Source organism: Equus quagga, chromosome 11 (assembly GCF_021613505.1).
Source record: "Equus quagga isolate Etosha38 chromosome 11, UCLA_HA_Equagga_1.0, whole genome shotgun sequence".
Classification (NCBI taxonomy): domain Eukaryota; kingdom Metazoa; phylum Chordata; class Mammalia; order Perissodactyla; family Equidae; genus Equus; species Equus quagga.
The window spans coordinates 24341572-24357697 of NC_060277.1; the positions used below are offsets into that span (position 1 = coordinate 24341572).

General features: G+C 38.4%; 1 protein-coding gene across 1 annotated transcript in view; it reads right to left on the reverse strand.

Moving 5' to 3' along the window:
- Positions 1-16126, reverse strand: part of FIG4 (FIG4 phosphoinositide 5-phosphatase) — a 117378-nt gene that overhangs the window by 42750 nt on the left and 58502 nt on the right. The window contains exons 16-20 of the mRNA XM_046676412.1: positions 14385-14523; positions 7289-7347; positions 5878-6025; positions 2689-2772; positions 722-917 (exon numbers count right to left, since the gene is read on the reverse strand). Coding sequence (XP_046532368.1) covers positions 722-917; positions 2689-2772; positions 5878-6025; positions 7289-7347; positions 14385-14523 — 626 coding nt within the window. The remainder of the gene's footprint in view (positions 1-721; positions 918-2688; positions 2773-5877; positions 6026-7288; positions 7348-14384; positions 14524-16126) is intronic.

Sequence of the window (16126 nt, forward strand, 5' to 3'; positions counted from 1 at the left end):
AGGTTCTTTGGGTCACACTGTCTTTGTTGCAACTCCTCAACTCTGCTGTCACAGTGCAAAAGCAGCCACAGACACTATGTAAACGAACAGGCACGGCTGGGTTCCAATAACACTTTATTTACAGACACAGGCTGTGGGCTGAATTTGGCCAATCGGTTGTAGTTTGCCAACTCCTGGAATAATGGATTCAGTTCTTATATTTTCACATTTTATCTGCCATATCTACCTCTAACGATTCTCGGCTATTTCTAAAAATCAAGTTTCCCCAAAGCTAGATTTGGTTCTTTTCCCTCTTATTTTCCCAATATATTGGTAATGTCAAATTGAACAGATGAATTTCTCACTGGGGCCATGCAAAGATCGTGCAGCCCAGGTCAAACCCTGCCTTCCAACAATGGGCTGAGCAAGGCAATAAACGGACCTCAAGTGGATGGGCTGTGAAGAGGGACAGAATTCTCCTAAAAATTCTGAAGTGGTAAGAAATTCACTATTATATATGGGACCAAAAATATCAACTTCATTTCAAAATGAAATCATTTCAATAACACCTACGCTAAATTTTAATATACACCTCTGCAATGCCTCAAACACCAGGCATGAGAATGATGTGAGGACGACGACGTGACCTTTTCTGGCTTTCAGCCTTTTAACTGAAAGTAGAATTTTAGAGAGCCTTCTCCAGAGCCTCATGCTGGACCACACGCGCTCCCCCCCTCCACACCTCGGTCACTTTGGCGCTGTCGCCCGAGTCGGCCATCTTCACTGGCGTGGAGCGCTGGGACACGGAGCCCTCCTCTTCCCGGTCCGTCCCGGAGTCATCCTCAGAGCTGCTGGACGCAGCCTCCTCGCTGGGGGGCGGCGGGGCGCTGGCGGCCGTTTTCCGCTGCAGCACAGCTTCGTCTCTATTGCTTTTGTTTCTTTAAAAAGATGAATAGGGATGCGAAGCATCTTTAAACTGAACTCTGAACACTCACCGTGCACCACTCGGTCCTAAAGCCTTAGTCCTAGTGAAGTGTAAGAAAATGATTGTGAGAAACTAGTTTCTGGGCTCAAGTCGTGCGAAAGGGAAAACCTTAATATTTTACCATGTACATGCACTGACTTTATGTGAATTTAAGCCCTGCTATAAATTCAGAAAATAAACCAGTATGTGCGTGTAAACCAGTGCAGAAATGTGTTCTCACCATTTGGTTCCTGTGCCTTCCTTTGGTAACTGAAATCAATATTTTTGAAATTTGTGGCACAATAATGGAAGACGGTATGTTTGAGATATTAATAAAATTACCTATAACTTGTAAAAGCTTCAAGAAAAGGTCAATAGCCAAATCCACATATATTTCCTTTCCTCATGTGATTTTTATCAATCACAGTATCAGCTGATTATTTGTACCAAAGTTATGAGCAACTGATGAACACAAACTAAATTTTAAAATTTATTGTGTTATTAGTAATTAATTATATGTGCTGGACATTCCTTCTAATAGTAGGGAATAGATGGGAAAAACCCCAGGAAAAAACTCACACTTATAAAAGCATTTACTTTTAGTTCCAAATTTGAGAGTAGTATAAATGCTATTTTTAATTTAGAAAATATTTTATGGTAACACTTTTGGCTTCTAGGAAAAATATTTAATATTTCACTCTTTAAAAAAAATTCTGTACATGGGACTTAAAATACCGAAATATTCTGAAATGTTCTAGGAAAGGAAAATGCAATACACTATCTGGCCATGGGTTAGATATTATAGAAAATAAATTAGTTTCTGGCTTTCTGCAACTAAAAATTAAAGTCAATAGCATTTCTGTGCTGTACAATAGTGTAGCTGGTCATTTTCATATTCGTCCCAAGAACGCCTTGAGTTCTAAACTCCTGAGGACATCCTTTCTTTTAAATTCCTTGTATCTGGTCCAGGGCTTAACATGCAGCTATTTAAGGCCACATATTTAAGCCACAGAAATGGTGTATCTGGAAAATAGTAATATATATCCCACTCTATAAACCACATGTAGCTGGAATCTAATTAGGACCCCATACACACTCCCAAATACAATTAGGACTTAGTATCTACAGTCTGGCCAAGGTCTAGAAGAAACCATCACCAGGACTATTCAGGCCAGTGGCAGTATCAGAGATGGTTATGCTGGAACACAACACATTTCACTACAGTCTCTAAGCATGAAGACATGAACATGGTCTATCTTCTTCATATCATTGGATATAACAAAATAGTCTTCCCCAAAGCAATGTTACAGTAATACACAGAAAATACATTAATTTCTCTATCTGAACATATTTGCTTTAATGTTTTCTCAGGATGCTGATATAAAATAAATATAATGAACATAAATTCTTACCTAAGTATTCTATATTGCGGGAGACAGAGGATGCTGAGCTATTTCTCGGACATAACACGTAATATCTGCTACCTGTCTTTATGCCAGCTGTGATAGTCCTAATTTAAAATAATAAAATGCACTGTGCTGCTGAAATTCCCATAAATTCTACCTTCAGTGTTGAACACTTTAGTGACCCCAGTGCTATAAACAAATTACCTGTATATGCAACAAATGGACTGTGCTCCAAACTATGTGACTTGAAGTTATTAGTTTTGGGGGAGAAATTATATTGCAAGTGCTATATTATTTTACATGAATCTTTAAAATTTCATTCTATATGCAAATCCTTACCCCAATACTGATTTTCCGGTTTCATCTGGTTTACGCACAGTAAATGGACTTGGATCAATGCCAACGGTCTTAGGCATAAAGTCGCTGAAGAAAGGGGAAAAAAAATTCTCTATGAATCACTGTCCATCAAGATGATACTGGCTTCCACTCAAGTCACATTCTTACACTATTTCTTCTCAGCCCTCAGAGCTACACAAAATGAGCCAAATGTTCAGGGGACCTTAGGTGATCTGGGCCATAAAACTCCATGAACCAATGGCACTAGGTAACTTCAATGTTATCAGTCTTCACTGTGAGTTTTCTTTTTGGTTATGAGGCCCAACAGTTTTGAACTCAAGATTTTGTTTACTGGAACAGAGCTGATATTTGAATTCCTGCTAGGATGTATACCCCCTGGTTATATATCACAATTAGTTTTCAGGTAAAATTAAACTCATAAAAACCAATGGTAAAACACTAAGCCATTCAGTTTTACGGACAATGTTTTTATTACAATATACCACCTAAGGAGGCTGACATAATGATCAAAAACACAGCAGTACGAACTGAAATATCAATGTCTACTTCATTAGGCTGGGGTTAATTCATTAAAGCACTGTTGGAACACCTGAAATAGAAACTTTTAATTTCCCACTTCCTAAGATAAGTGAAGCTGCTTCCCCACTATGCAAGGCCTCCCTTACTACTGCTGCTGAAGCCAGACCAAACTCCTTAATAGATGCCTAAAGTGTCACAGTTGCACGATTTATGCCGATCAGACTTATGGCTCTGGCAAGGATACTGTTCCAAGCATGACTCAATATTACATTTTTTTGAAGGAAAAGAAAGTAACGTTGAATCTGACTCAAAATGCCTATTTAACAGTTGGAAAATGTTGTTTTTAAAATGTAAGTAGGGGCCAACCCAGTGGCGCAGCAGTTAACTGCGCAGGTTCTCCTTTGATGGCCTTGGGTTCACCAGTTCGGATCCCGGGTGTGGACATGGCATGGCTTGGCAAGCCATGGTGTGGTAGGCATCCCACATATAAAGTAGAGGAAGATGGGCACGGATGTTAGCTCAGGGCCAGTCTTCCTTAGCAAAAAGAGGAGGATTGGTGGCAGATTTTAGCTCAGGGCTAATCTTCCTCAAAAAAAAAAAAAATGTAAGTAGTTTAATTAGTTTAATTTTTCTTTCTTTCTTTTTGAACATTCACAGTCAATCCTCATTGTTTGTAGACTCCATATTTGAGAATTTGCTTACTCACTAAAATTTATTTGTAAGCCCAAAACCAACACTCAGAGGTTTCAAGAAGACTTGCAGACACAAGCATGTGCAAAACAGCGAAAAATTAGAGCAACCCAATGTTCCGTGTTCCCAGCGGAAGCAGAACAAGGTGACACTCTGCATTCTTGTTTTAACTCCCATACTGTAAGCAACTGTCCTTTTCACAGTCTATTTAGTGCCACATTTTTCACATTTTGGTGTTTTTTGCTGGTGATCTCACTGTCTAAAATGGCCCCCAAGCATAGTGCTGAGGCTGTCTAGTGTTTCTAAGCACAAGAAAGTTCTATGTTATAGAGAAAATACGTGTGCCAGAGAAGCTTCACTCAGGCATGAGTTACAGCGCCTCTGGCTGTGAGTTCAATGTTAATGAATTCACAATATATATTAAATAAGGTATCTTAACACAAATGCACAAAACAAGATTACGTATTGACTGGCTGACAAAAATGCTGCGACCAGAGGCTCACAGGAACCTCACCCTGTATTTCTCCTAGAGCAACGGTTCAGAGTTCTCTAATTCAGTGTTTGCACAAACTTTATAGAACAAAACTCTGCAAATAAAGAAAATCAACTGTTTATCGTACATACACATATACGTAACATCATTCATTCTTCACTGAATTGAAAAATTCTGGAAATGACAATGACCTTACAGTTAAAACTGCTAAACTTTAACAAGTTCAATTGGACATCAGACAAGTAAAAATTCCAAACTTTATATCTGAAACTGAAGTAAAATGTAGAGTGATTTTTAGGAAACAAAACCACAGAATATGTTTCCACACGTACCACGTTGAGCTTAGGCATACATATATCACATTTGAAGGAAATGTAAAAGACAAAAATGTAAACTTTAGTATAAAACATAATAATCAAGAAGTGATTTGCTTTGCCTAATTTTCTTATTCTTTTCCTATAATTTCTCTAAAAGGCCCCACCAAACTCTAAAAGAGACACAGAAAAATTAAGTACAGTCATGTACCACATAACGATTTTTCGGTCAATGACAGACCTCATATACAACAGTGGTCCCATAAGATTAGTACCATACAGCCTACGTGTGTAGTAGGCTACACCATCTAGGTTTGTGTAAGTGCACTTTACCACGTTGCACAATAGCAAAATCACCTAACGATGCATTTCTCAGAATGTGTCCTCATCATTAAGCAATGCATGACTGTATGTTCAAAGGTGACAGACCAGGATGGAAAGACTCTGGAAACAACATCACTTGAGTTATGAAAGAAAGAATGAAGAATATTTACTCTGAAAAAAATTAATATTGCTTCCTCAAATATCTGGAGTGCTGTCATATAGAAGAGGAACTAGCTTGTCCTGTGCCTAATAAAAATAGTAACATAATGAAGCCATCATTTATTAGTCACCCACCTGGGCCAGGCACTACATTAGGCACCCGACATGTGTGTATATATGTGTTTGTGTGTGTGTGTGTGTGTGCGTGCGCATGTGTGTGTCACACACATCTCTATCTATATGAAATGAAGACACTGTGACTTAGATAAGTTGGGTAATTTTCTCAAGGTCACACAGGTAGGCAGTGGTTCGTCTAAGATTCACATCCTGGCTTTTCTAGAACCAAAGACTATGCATTTTTCCACTACTTTATATTAGCTCTCAATTTCTATGTTCAACTTAAAAAATTGAGTTTATTCCACAGGACAAACTAGGACCAGTGGGAGGCAGATTTCAAGTTACCAAGGGGAGGAAATTACCTCCAGTTGTCTGACAGCAGAAGGGACTGCCTCCTGAAGCAGCAGGCCTCACGCACAGGAGGTGTTCAGAGGCTGAGCAACCACCTGCCTGCAGGCTTGCAGACCAGACTCCTAGTAAAGGAAAAGCTATCCACATAAACCAGGGAGACCACGGTTCCCAAATCCTTACAGCATCAGAGTACTCACAACGTACCGTGCTGAACTTGTCATGGCCAAGCAAAAGGTGTCATCAAAACTACTCAGTTCGTATGGTCGAAAGAACTCGTTGTGGATGTCAATCTCTTCTTCATATTTGTGAAACTTCTTCACTATCAACTTCTTTAAGTTCGCAGCACAGATAACTAAGAGAGAGACTGCCTGTTACTCTTAAAGTCTTTAGATTACATCCAGCAAACACTTCTGTACGAGCAACTGCGTTCCCAGAGAACGCACTGAACAAGGTTCCACTGACACACTTGAAAAAGAGCCGGATACGTGCACAGAATATACAATGCAAAGCTGAGTGTGACAATCTCTAAGGAGGCACGAGGGCCTCTGGAAGTCGGGGGCGGGGAGAGGAGAGGGTCAGGGAGTTATTTATAAATCAAATTACTCAGCTCTTTAAATTCCTTTTTACTCTTAAATAAATATCTTTTGTCTTCTAGATAAAAACTGTGCAGCTATTTCACTAAATTTTCCTTTATACTTCAAATCCTGTTGACAGCCAATGTTAGACTGTTAAAGTCCTTTCCTTTCTCCCAGAACAACCAAACTTTCTTAACAGTATAAATTATGATTTTGCTCAGAATTTTAAGCTCACAAACACTTCTTTAAAACTAATTGATAATTTATTAGGAACTAAAAATCACGCACAATCTTCTTACTTCATGGTCTTCAACCCCCAAAGCGGGGATGGTTAACCATGACTGGATGGAGTCCCCAACTGGAGTGTTCCAGATTGGCAGGAGATCTAACTTAGTACCCTCTCACAAATGGGAAAATTGGCTTGTTCCAGGTCAGGGGAATCAGTGACAGAACGAGGACTAAACTCTATTTATAACTGGGCAATTATTCAAATTTGGAAACACCATTGTAATGTATTATACATTTGAGGGTATTCTTTTAATACAAAAATTTTCCTGCCTTTCTGACAAATTAATAAAATTTCATTTACAATTTAGTGACTAAAATGTACTTTTACATAGACATCTGTACCTTTTTTCACTGCTTAGATATAGGAAAAGTTTTTATTTCTCCTTGTGAATGGGTCTTCTCTTCCTCCTCATTCCCCCCAAATATCTAGAAACACAATCAGTACTAATTTAAAATGATGAACTAATATATTATATCCACTAAACACTTGAGGGACATACCTAATAACAGTAAGACACAATACAAAGTATTGGTCTACTTCAATGAGAGAAGTATAACATAATCCCTGCCCTTTGAAAAGCTGTCTGAGTTGTTACAATCCCCCAGCTATTACAACAGCAATATAACACTGAGTAGCCATTCATTTCTTTCTAATAAAATATTATATGCAAAGAATTGAACGCTTGAAGCTCATTTAGGAATAACTCCAAAATATGTTAGTATAAAAACTAAAAGAGAAACGGTGTACCTACCTTCATCATAAGGCAGTGGCAAATGTTTTATTACCTCTGGTGTCCACCAGTAAGTGTAACTATAAAGTTAAAAAAAAAAAGGGTAAGATGGACCAAATGTAAACATTGGTTTCCTACAATTCATTGGATAAAAAGGGTTGCATGGTCTATATAAAGATGCTGCCTCGTATTTCGAAGTTAATTTTTCTTTCTTTTGAAAACACGTTTGGGAGGCTTTTGGCATAGCAGGTCTTCAACATGTTAATTTCTTCCCCAAACCCTTTCTTGTTTCGACTATGTCACAGATCTACAAAAGAGCCTTGAACACATCTGAGAGTCAAGATGCTCTAATGTTACTTCCTTTCAGCTAAAAAAGATTTGGGTATGCTAAGCCAGACTCTATGAGCTGCTGTTTACTTCTCCCTAGGAACCCTGTCTGCATTACTCTGCCACCCAGTGAGCAGTGGGACCTTGACCCAAGTCCTATCAACCAAGATTCTCTTGCACACAGTTATCTGAGAGTTATGTTATTTTTTCTTCTCTGCTCTATGTGTATGGGTCTGTGTGTATAGTTAATTAAAACAGTCAAGAAAAATCATTAAGTGAATGGATAGTCCTAAAGAACAAGTTCCCTTAGAAAACAGTATAGGCTCTATTAATCTTTAAATATTCACTGCATGATTATAGAGGCCAGTCAGAGTACAGTAAGGAATTTCAATCATCTGGATTCTTACTAGAAAACTCATCTACCATGAGCAGAGAATCTCAAAGAATCCTAAACTGCCTTCTCTTTGAACAGTGAATTTAATTTTAAAGCAAACTCTGATGAAATAGATATATAGGGGAAAATGCTATATCAAAGTTCATGTGGGCTAGGAAGGGGAATGATGAGAAAGGGGATACCAAATTGTTTTTAAAACGCGGATTTTCAACAAGTTCAGAAAAGAGCCTATGGCCAAAAATGCTAAAAACAGAATTTTAAATAAATGAGAGACTTTCTAAAAATAAAATGCTGACATTACAGTCTTGAATAATCCCAATTATGAAGAATGGGATAGTATCTAAATGAAATTGGCAACAAAGAGAACTCTCCTAGAGATAGCAAGCAGAATACATAACCAAGGATTATGAAAAAAAGGAAGATGAAGCCTAATGAATGGGGGGGGGGGGGGGCTATGATAACAGGAGGGGTTCTAAAGTTCTGCTTGAGACTAAAGTTAGGCTTTAGATCAGTGCTTCTCAAAATTCAATACACACACATGAATCACTTGGGGATCTTGTTAAAAGGCAGATTCTGATTCAATAGGTGGGGTCTGAGACTCTGCGTTTATGACTAGTTCCCTGGTGATGCCAAAGGGGCTGGTCCTCAGACAGCTTATTGAATAGCAAGGCTTTAAGGCATGAAAAGAACAGAGATGGAAGAAGTCTGCTGCTTGTGGAGAATTCATTTGGTCTTTCAACATGTATTAAGCACCTACTGTGTACCAGACACTGCTCTGTGTTGGAAATGCCATGTCAAAAATAATGACACCGAATGTAGAGCTACTTAATTCCAGTATTGCTTCTATCTTCACCAGCCATGACAAGCTTCATGCTGGAAGGAGAAAAACACAAGATAAGAGGGAACTGTACACAGCCCAAGAGATGCAAGCAAGCAGCAGAGCATCCAGGAAAGCATTCAAGGGTCCTGGGATAGTTGAGATTAATAACCTTAAGGAATGTGAAGAATGGAACTTACACTGGAAACAGGCAAATACAGTCTTGATGCTCAAAAGTGAGAAAGTGACAGATTCCGAAACCTATAAATTGATGAGTGTGATGTCAATCTCAGCAAGATAACAGAATCAAGTATTAGCTAGAGATGTGTTGTGAGTAACCTGAAAAGATGATTGGTGACTTCTACGAATCCACAGATATTCACAAAAACAAGCCATGCCAGGCTGATCTCATTTTCTTTTCTTATAGGAGAATCAGACTGTCAGATCGGGGGAATGACAAAGACATGGGCTAATTGTTTAAGAGGGGTAGGGGTGTGTCTGTATGTGTGTTTGTGTGCATGTGCACGACAATGGGTGTGAGTTCTATTTTGTGATGACCTAACCTTGGCAGAGGAGGAAAGTAGAGAAAGAATCAGCTATTATATGAGGAATTTCCTAAAGAATGTTGCTCACAATTAGCTTTCTTAGGAAAAAGAAGTAAACATTGTAAAGAATGTTTTAACTCAGAATGTACCATGTGGAGAAAAAGATTTAAGAGATAAACTTATATTAGTGATTTGAGACCAGGTCACAAATTTTTTTGAATACTACTAAACTATATTTCCATAAGCAAGATAAAGCAATTTAACAACACTTTTTTAAAAGTCTAACTCCTCTGAGTGGGTCTCAAAAGCAAAGAAACCCATAAGAAATACCTGCCTTGGAGAAGATGAGCTGAGACGGAAGATAAGAGCATCTGAGAGGACTAAGCCCAGGACAGGGGGCATCTTCATCACCTCCACCACTAGGTACATTTATTTAGAGGAAGAGCATCTGCACCAGGACAGAAACCTGCTTTGGGACCAGGAATCAGAGGATGGGAGATTGTAAATTGGTGCCAGTTCTTCCTTTGTACACAATACCTAATAAATCAGCTTCTTTTCTCTTTTTCAGTCCCTAGTACTAAGAGTGCTCAATTCCACTGGCTCACACAGGAAGGTTAGGGAAATTTAAAGACTCTAATTCTCCTAGCTAACGTGGGCGCCCTCTGAAATAACATACATGCACTTTAGCAAAGCAATCGATATTTGTGAACAAGATAGAAAATGTGGGCAGAATGACAGTATAGTCAAGGGATGACAGTATAGCAAGTTACAGCTGTTTAAATGATTCCAACCAAAACCACGAGACAACGTCAGGTGGAAGGAGTTGTCTGGTGGTATCCCACAGGGCTCTGCCATCTACACATTTTTCATCAAGGACTTGCATCAGGATCAAGATGGCCAGCTGATTAAATCTGAAGAAGCTACAAAGCTAAGGTGACAGTTAATAAAAAAGACACGCATTTAAATGCTTTTTACAGAAGCAGGCAAAACACATATGAGCATGACAAGAATGCTTAAATGAGCATGACAAGAATGGTATAGATAAGGCAGGGCAGCAGGACATGTTGAAAAGACTTGGAAATTCTGATGGACAGAAAGCTCAGAGAGTTAACATTATGATGGCATTGCTGAAACAGCTAAGCAATCTTACACTATTTAATGACTAAAACAGAGCATCCAGGACAAGGAGAGTAATGGTCTCAACAGTCCTGCAATAGTTGGCACAAATTAGACAAAACTCTGACTGGTACTGCACTCAGGTCTGGGCACCACAGTTTACAAAGAATATTGACATCGACTGGAATACATTCAAAGGAGAGCATTCTGAATGCTAAAGAGACCTGAAACCACAGTATATGAGGAACAGCTAAAGAATGTGTGACTAGGGGCTGGCCCCGTGGCCAAGCGAAGTCCACACACTCCGCTTCAATGGCCCAGGGTTTCACCGGATCGGATCCTGCGTGAGGACATGGCACCGCTCATCAGGTCATGCTGAGGCAGCGTCCCACACAGCACAACCAGAAGGACCTACAACTAGAATATACAACTATGTACTGGGGGGCTTTGGGGAGAAGAAGAAGAAACAAAAAAGAAGATTGGCAACAGATGTTAGCTCAGGTGCCAATCTTAAAGAAAAAAAATGTGTGACTATTTAACCTTGAGAAAAGATTTTGAGAATGTGTGAACTTGTCTTCAAATATTTAAAAGACTATCAAGTGGAAGAGGAAATTGTGTTCTCAAGGTCTCAGTGGGTTGAACTAAGAAGTAGGGAAAGAGAAGCAGATCTCAGCACGACACGAGGACGAACTGTGTAAGTGAACTGTCTGAAAATAAATGCCTTCTCAACCAGACACGTCGAGCACAGGCCAGATGACCTCTCCCTGGGGAGATAGCGAGGAAACTCACGTATCAGACGGTGAGTGGAGCCAGGAAACCTCCCAACTCTGAGTCAATGAAATAATTAATCCTTAACATCTAAAAACACCTTGGTAACATTATAAACACTGATTCAATAAATGGTATCTTAGATGATGTACGACATATTAACCTAATTCAGAACAAAGCTTCAATTAGTGGTTCTGAGCAGATCAATAATTGTGGGATTTTGAGGAACGGAAGCAGTTACCTCAAGAGGACCTGGTTTGGATGAATTCTAGGCAGAGCTAGGCTTATTCCCCCCTTCCCTTAACATTCAATAAAATATTATTTCACAATAAATCATTGGTAAACACAGTATAAAATACAGGATGGTCACCAAGTCTGGAAACACAAGCAAATACATAATAAAGAGTTTATTGATATTACATTACAATAAGTGATAAAATAATATTACCTAAGTTTCCAGATTTTATGGCCATCCTGTATGATTTTTAATAACTGTTACAACTAGAGAAGATTATCTCCTTCAAGAATAATAACAATACTAACATCTATTGGACTTACTATGTGCTAAGCCTTTATATTATCTCACCTGATTCTCAGAAAAACCTACAGGTTAGATACTCTTCTTATCTCTATTTGACTCATGTGGGAACCGAGGGTGAGACCAGTTACATGACTTGCCCACGATCACACAGGTGTTAACCAGAGGCAGTCTCTCCAGAGCCTGGCTGCTTCAGGACTGTGTTCTGTCTGTGTCACACCCAGTACTAAGCACTTTCCACACATTTTCCCATTTAATCCACAAAATGACCCTGTGAGGCATGCATAGTCATCTCTATTTTACAGACGAGAAAATGAGATTTCCAGAGGTCAAGTAAGAAGTCTAAGGTTATACATACACTTGCAGAAATTCTAACTCAGCTCTACTCGACCCTGAAGTCCAGGCTCTCGTCCTACTACTGTCTCTGGCTAACTTGCTCATTTCTTCTGAGAATTATAATACTGATTTAACCGTCATCAAAATAACCTGCATAGGTGGGTGACAGTAGAAAGCCTTAAATAAAATGCTGAAATTTTTCTTACAGTATTTATGAGTACTGTTATGAGCAGTATCAATTGTTGATACCATAAACCAATTTTTGGAATTCTGACATTCTGGAGAAAAAAACAAAAACAGGAGACCAAATCAACTGAGAGAACCATATTACCTACTTTGATAAAACTTTATTTTTAGTGGCAGGTTTGTAGATGATTTTTGTTGAATCATCTAACTAGCTGAATAATCTCAGTCAAGACACATTCTCTCTGTATCTCAGTTTCCTTTTTTTTTTTTTTTTTTTTTACAGAAAATGGGCATGTAACACCATCTTCTTTTATTCCCATAAATAAGCTCCAACACAGCCTGCCTCAGTTATGTAACTCAGGGTGAGCAAGTGGTCTAATTTATGCCTGTAATATTCTAGCTAATTTCTGCAGTACAAAATCAAGTTTTGGTTGTTCCCAAGCTATGTCTTAATAGTTTCAATCCCTTAAGGTAATATAAAATTTAAGAAAAATCAACCGCATTTACCCATAGTCAGTTGCATTGCCAAAGCTAAATACAGGTGTTTACATTTATCTCCCACCAAATAAACATAATTAATTCCAAATATTTTGTCAGCAAAAATTCACATAGGCAATCATTTTATTATTATTATTATTTTTTATTTTTAAGATTGGCCCTGAGCTAACATCTCTTGCCAATCTTTTCTTTTTCTTCCTCTTCTCCCCAAAGCCCCCCAGTACATAGCTGTATATTCTAGGTGTAGGTCTTCTGGCTCTGCTATGTGGGACGCCACCTCAGCATGGCTTGATGAGCAGTGCTAGGTCCGAGCCCAGGATCCAAACCATGAAACCCTGGGCCGTGGAAGCAGAGCACACGAACTTAACCACTCGGCGTGGGGCCAGCCCCTAGCGATCATTTATTAATATTAAATTTAACATAAAAACAAGCAGTACTTCATTTATAGGGAAAGTAAGCTAAGTATTAAATTAGTTATTCCAATAATAAGCACTTTTAAGAACAAATTTGAGCAACATATAAACTCTGATACTTCCCTAATATTTTAAATACTGCTGAAGTGACACAGAACTTGGTAACAGCCGTAACATCAGCACTTGCTAATTCACCAGTTGTTTGTGGTCTGTCTACACAATCAGCACAGACTGACAATGACCCCTGTAGTGTTTGGGAGGCAATGTTACATAACATAAGGGCTCTGTCAAACTGATGCTGCGAGACAAGAGCATTAGGAAAGACCTTGACCTTATGGGCGCTAGAACAGGATGGACCAGGATCCAACCTCATATATGCGAAAACGTTTGCTCAGGTGGAAAATTGATTAGATTAGTATATGACTCCTCAATTAAAAATACAGAAGAGTCTTCTCACGAAATCCTCACTATGACTGTAAGGTGTGTCCCATCGTTTACATTTTGCAAATGAAGAAAACGAGGCTTAGAGAAGTTAAATAACTAGTCCAAGGTCACACAACTCCAGAGATTTCACTTCAAGTCTACCTGACCCTGAGGCCCACGCTACAGGGCATCCTGTTAAAATGCCTCAGGTCAACAGTTCATTACTTTTGGAAATATTAAGACCAATGTACCGTCATCAAAATAACCTGTACTGGCAAATAGCTCTAGAAAGTCCAAAACGAGTGATAGGGGTGACAGGAGCGGTATCTGACATTAGAGTCACCAAGAGTCAGTTGTGCTTCCTGGAAGAAAGAACTTTGGGATTCCAAAGTGATGCTGCTTAGGTGCCACACTTGAAAATTCAGATTGACCCCTTAAAGATTAGAGTTTTTTTGAGTTCCACATTTGAGGAAGCACTCAGAAATGATGTTGATGGCTTGCTGTAGTGGAGTTACAATTTATATTCAATAATGAAGTTCTGAAACTTTATATCTTACGGAAAATGCAAAACATCAATTGTTAACGACAATTTTCCAAACCCACCCTCAGGACATCAACAATCATAAATTCCTCACGACAAACAAGCAGTAAGATGGACAACTTTAGCCTATGGGATTATTTCTCAAAAAGAAAAGTATCTCATATTCAAAGTAACATCAAATCTGAGTTTACATAGTAGACTAGAAAGAAAAATACCTTCTTCTCGTTGGTAAAAGTCTCATGGTATTTTTATGGTGCAAATAAAAATCTGTCGGGAGTTCCCAGAGATGAGGTTTCCCTTCAGTGGGGTGGAAAACTCCCAGGAAGAGGTTAATGGAATCTTGTCTATCAGCATCTAAAAAAGCAAAAATACGTCTTTCAGGAAATGTATTACCGACATATATAACTCAGGAGAGTGTCTACTCAGGAGGATAAGGGTCCAACCGTGATTTCATAGAACATACCTCTGCAAATAATAATATTTATACTTCAAGAAAAGTCACACACAGACACAAAATCTAAAACAGTCACCAAGATTTGGGGCAGAATTAAAATCTTCCTTCAAAATGTTTCCTTTTTGCTCCATACCTCTCACAATACAGAGGATAGTGAACATAAACCGTATCCTGAATTTTGAGAGACTCTTAAAAATCTTTAAGAACTGCCATAATACCGCAGCGATCTTATTCTTAGAATAAAAACACATTCTCACCATTTATTAGTTTACCTGAAACAAATACGTCTTCACTTTATTGCAAAGACAAGCAGAGACGTCAGAGACAAATAAAATGCCCCAATTCCTACTCATATTCTGTTGCACAACCTTGAACAAGCTGGTTTGCATAGTTTCCACTTTTAATCCTTGAAAAGATATTCTCCATTTCTTTCGCAGAGACAATGTTTACAGCATTTTCTGTCCTCCTCAGCAGTCGGCCTGGCCCACTCCCTTTGAGTTTGAAAATGAAGGCAGAGCAGGCCCATGGATAACAGCCTCGTTCTGGCCATTCAACCACTCCAAAATTACTGACTATCTCTATATTGTATTTCCTCTTCCTTTTCTAATTATATTTTGGTAAGAATGATGAGAAGCACTGAAGTGGTCTCAGAACCACCCTTCCCATTCTGCACTGTGTCCTCTCTAGCATCCTTCATTCTTTCCCTCATTTCCTTCTTTCCATTCTTGTCTCAGAGCCCTGTAGATTCAAGTTTGGGGCAGACATCCACAATATAAATAATAACCTTTTTCTGAAAATGAGGATGGAACTAAGAAGATAGCACAGTAGAAATGACTGCTTTTGAAACAAGATAACGTTATCATAAAATCAATTTTCTTCCAACAGCTATAGTGAACACAGATATATCTGAAATTAGCAACACTGTTCTCATTGGGCTATTTGGTCATTTCAGCAAAAGGAATAAATGAAATATGGTACATCAGACATGTTCCAGTTATTAGTGTTTTGACTGGAAGCATTCCATTAAAACAGCACTTACCTTTCAGGCTAAAAGTAATACACAAAAGGGATGTGTTTACATGGTGAGGCTGTGTTTATATGCCTTTTTTGCCATTTGTTGAGAGAAAACATCAAGTATTAAATGATGCAGACATTACCGCCCCAATTTGCACCTTCTTTACACAATACAAAAGTAAACATACTGCTTTTATAGTAATTATATTCTTTATGCTTCTTGAATAGCCTTAATAGCACTTAATAATTCATACTATGCAGTATCTCAAAATACCTTAATACTATTTAGAGAAGCTTTCCATTTTCCAGCCATGTGTTCAAGGAGTTTCTTTCATCCTTTAAATCTAAGAGTAGTTTCCTTTAATTTTTAGCAAGTATGATAAAATGTAAGATGTGAGAAACATAACCAGATAAAGGATATTCCTTCAAAGGATCATAATGAAGACTTCTTGAAGATACTGTTACTATTATAACTTAAAATATATCCAT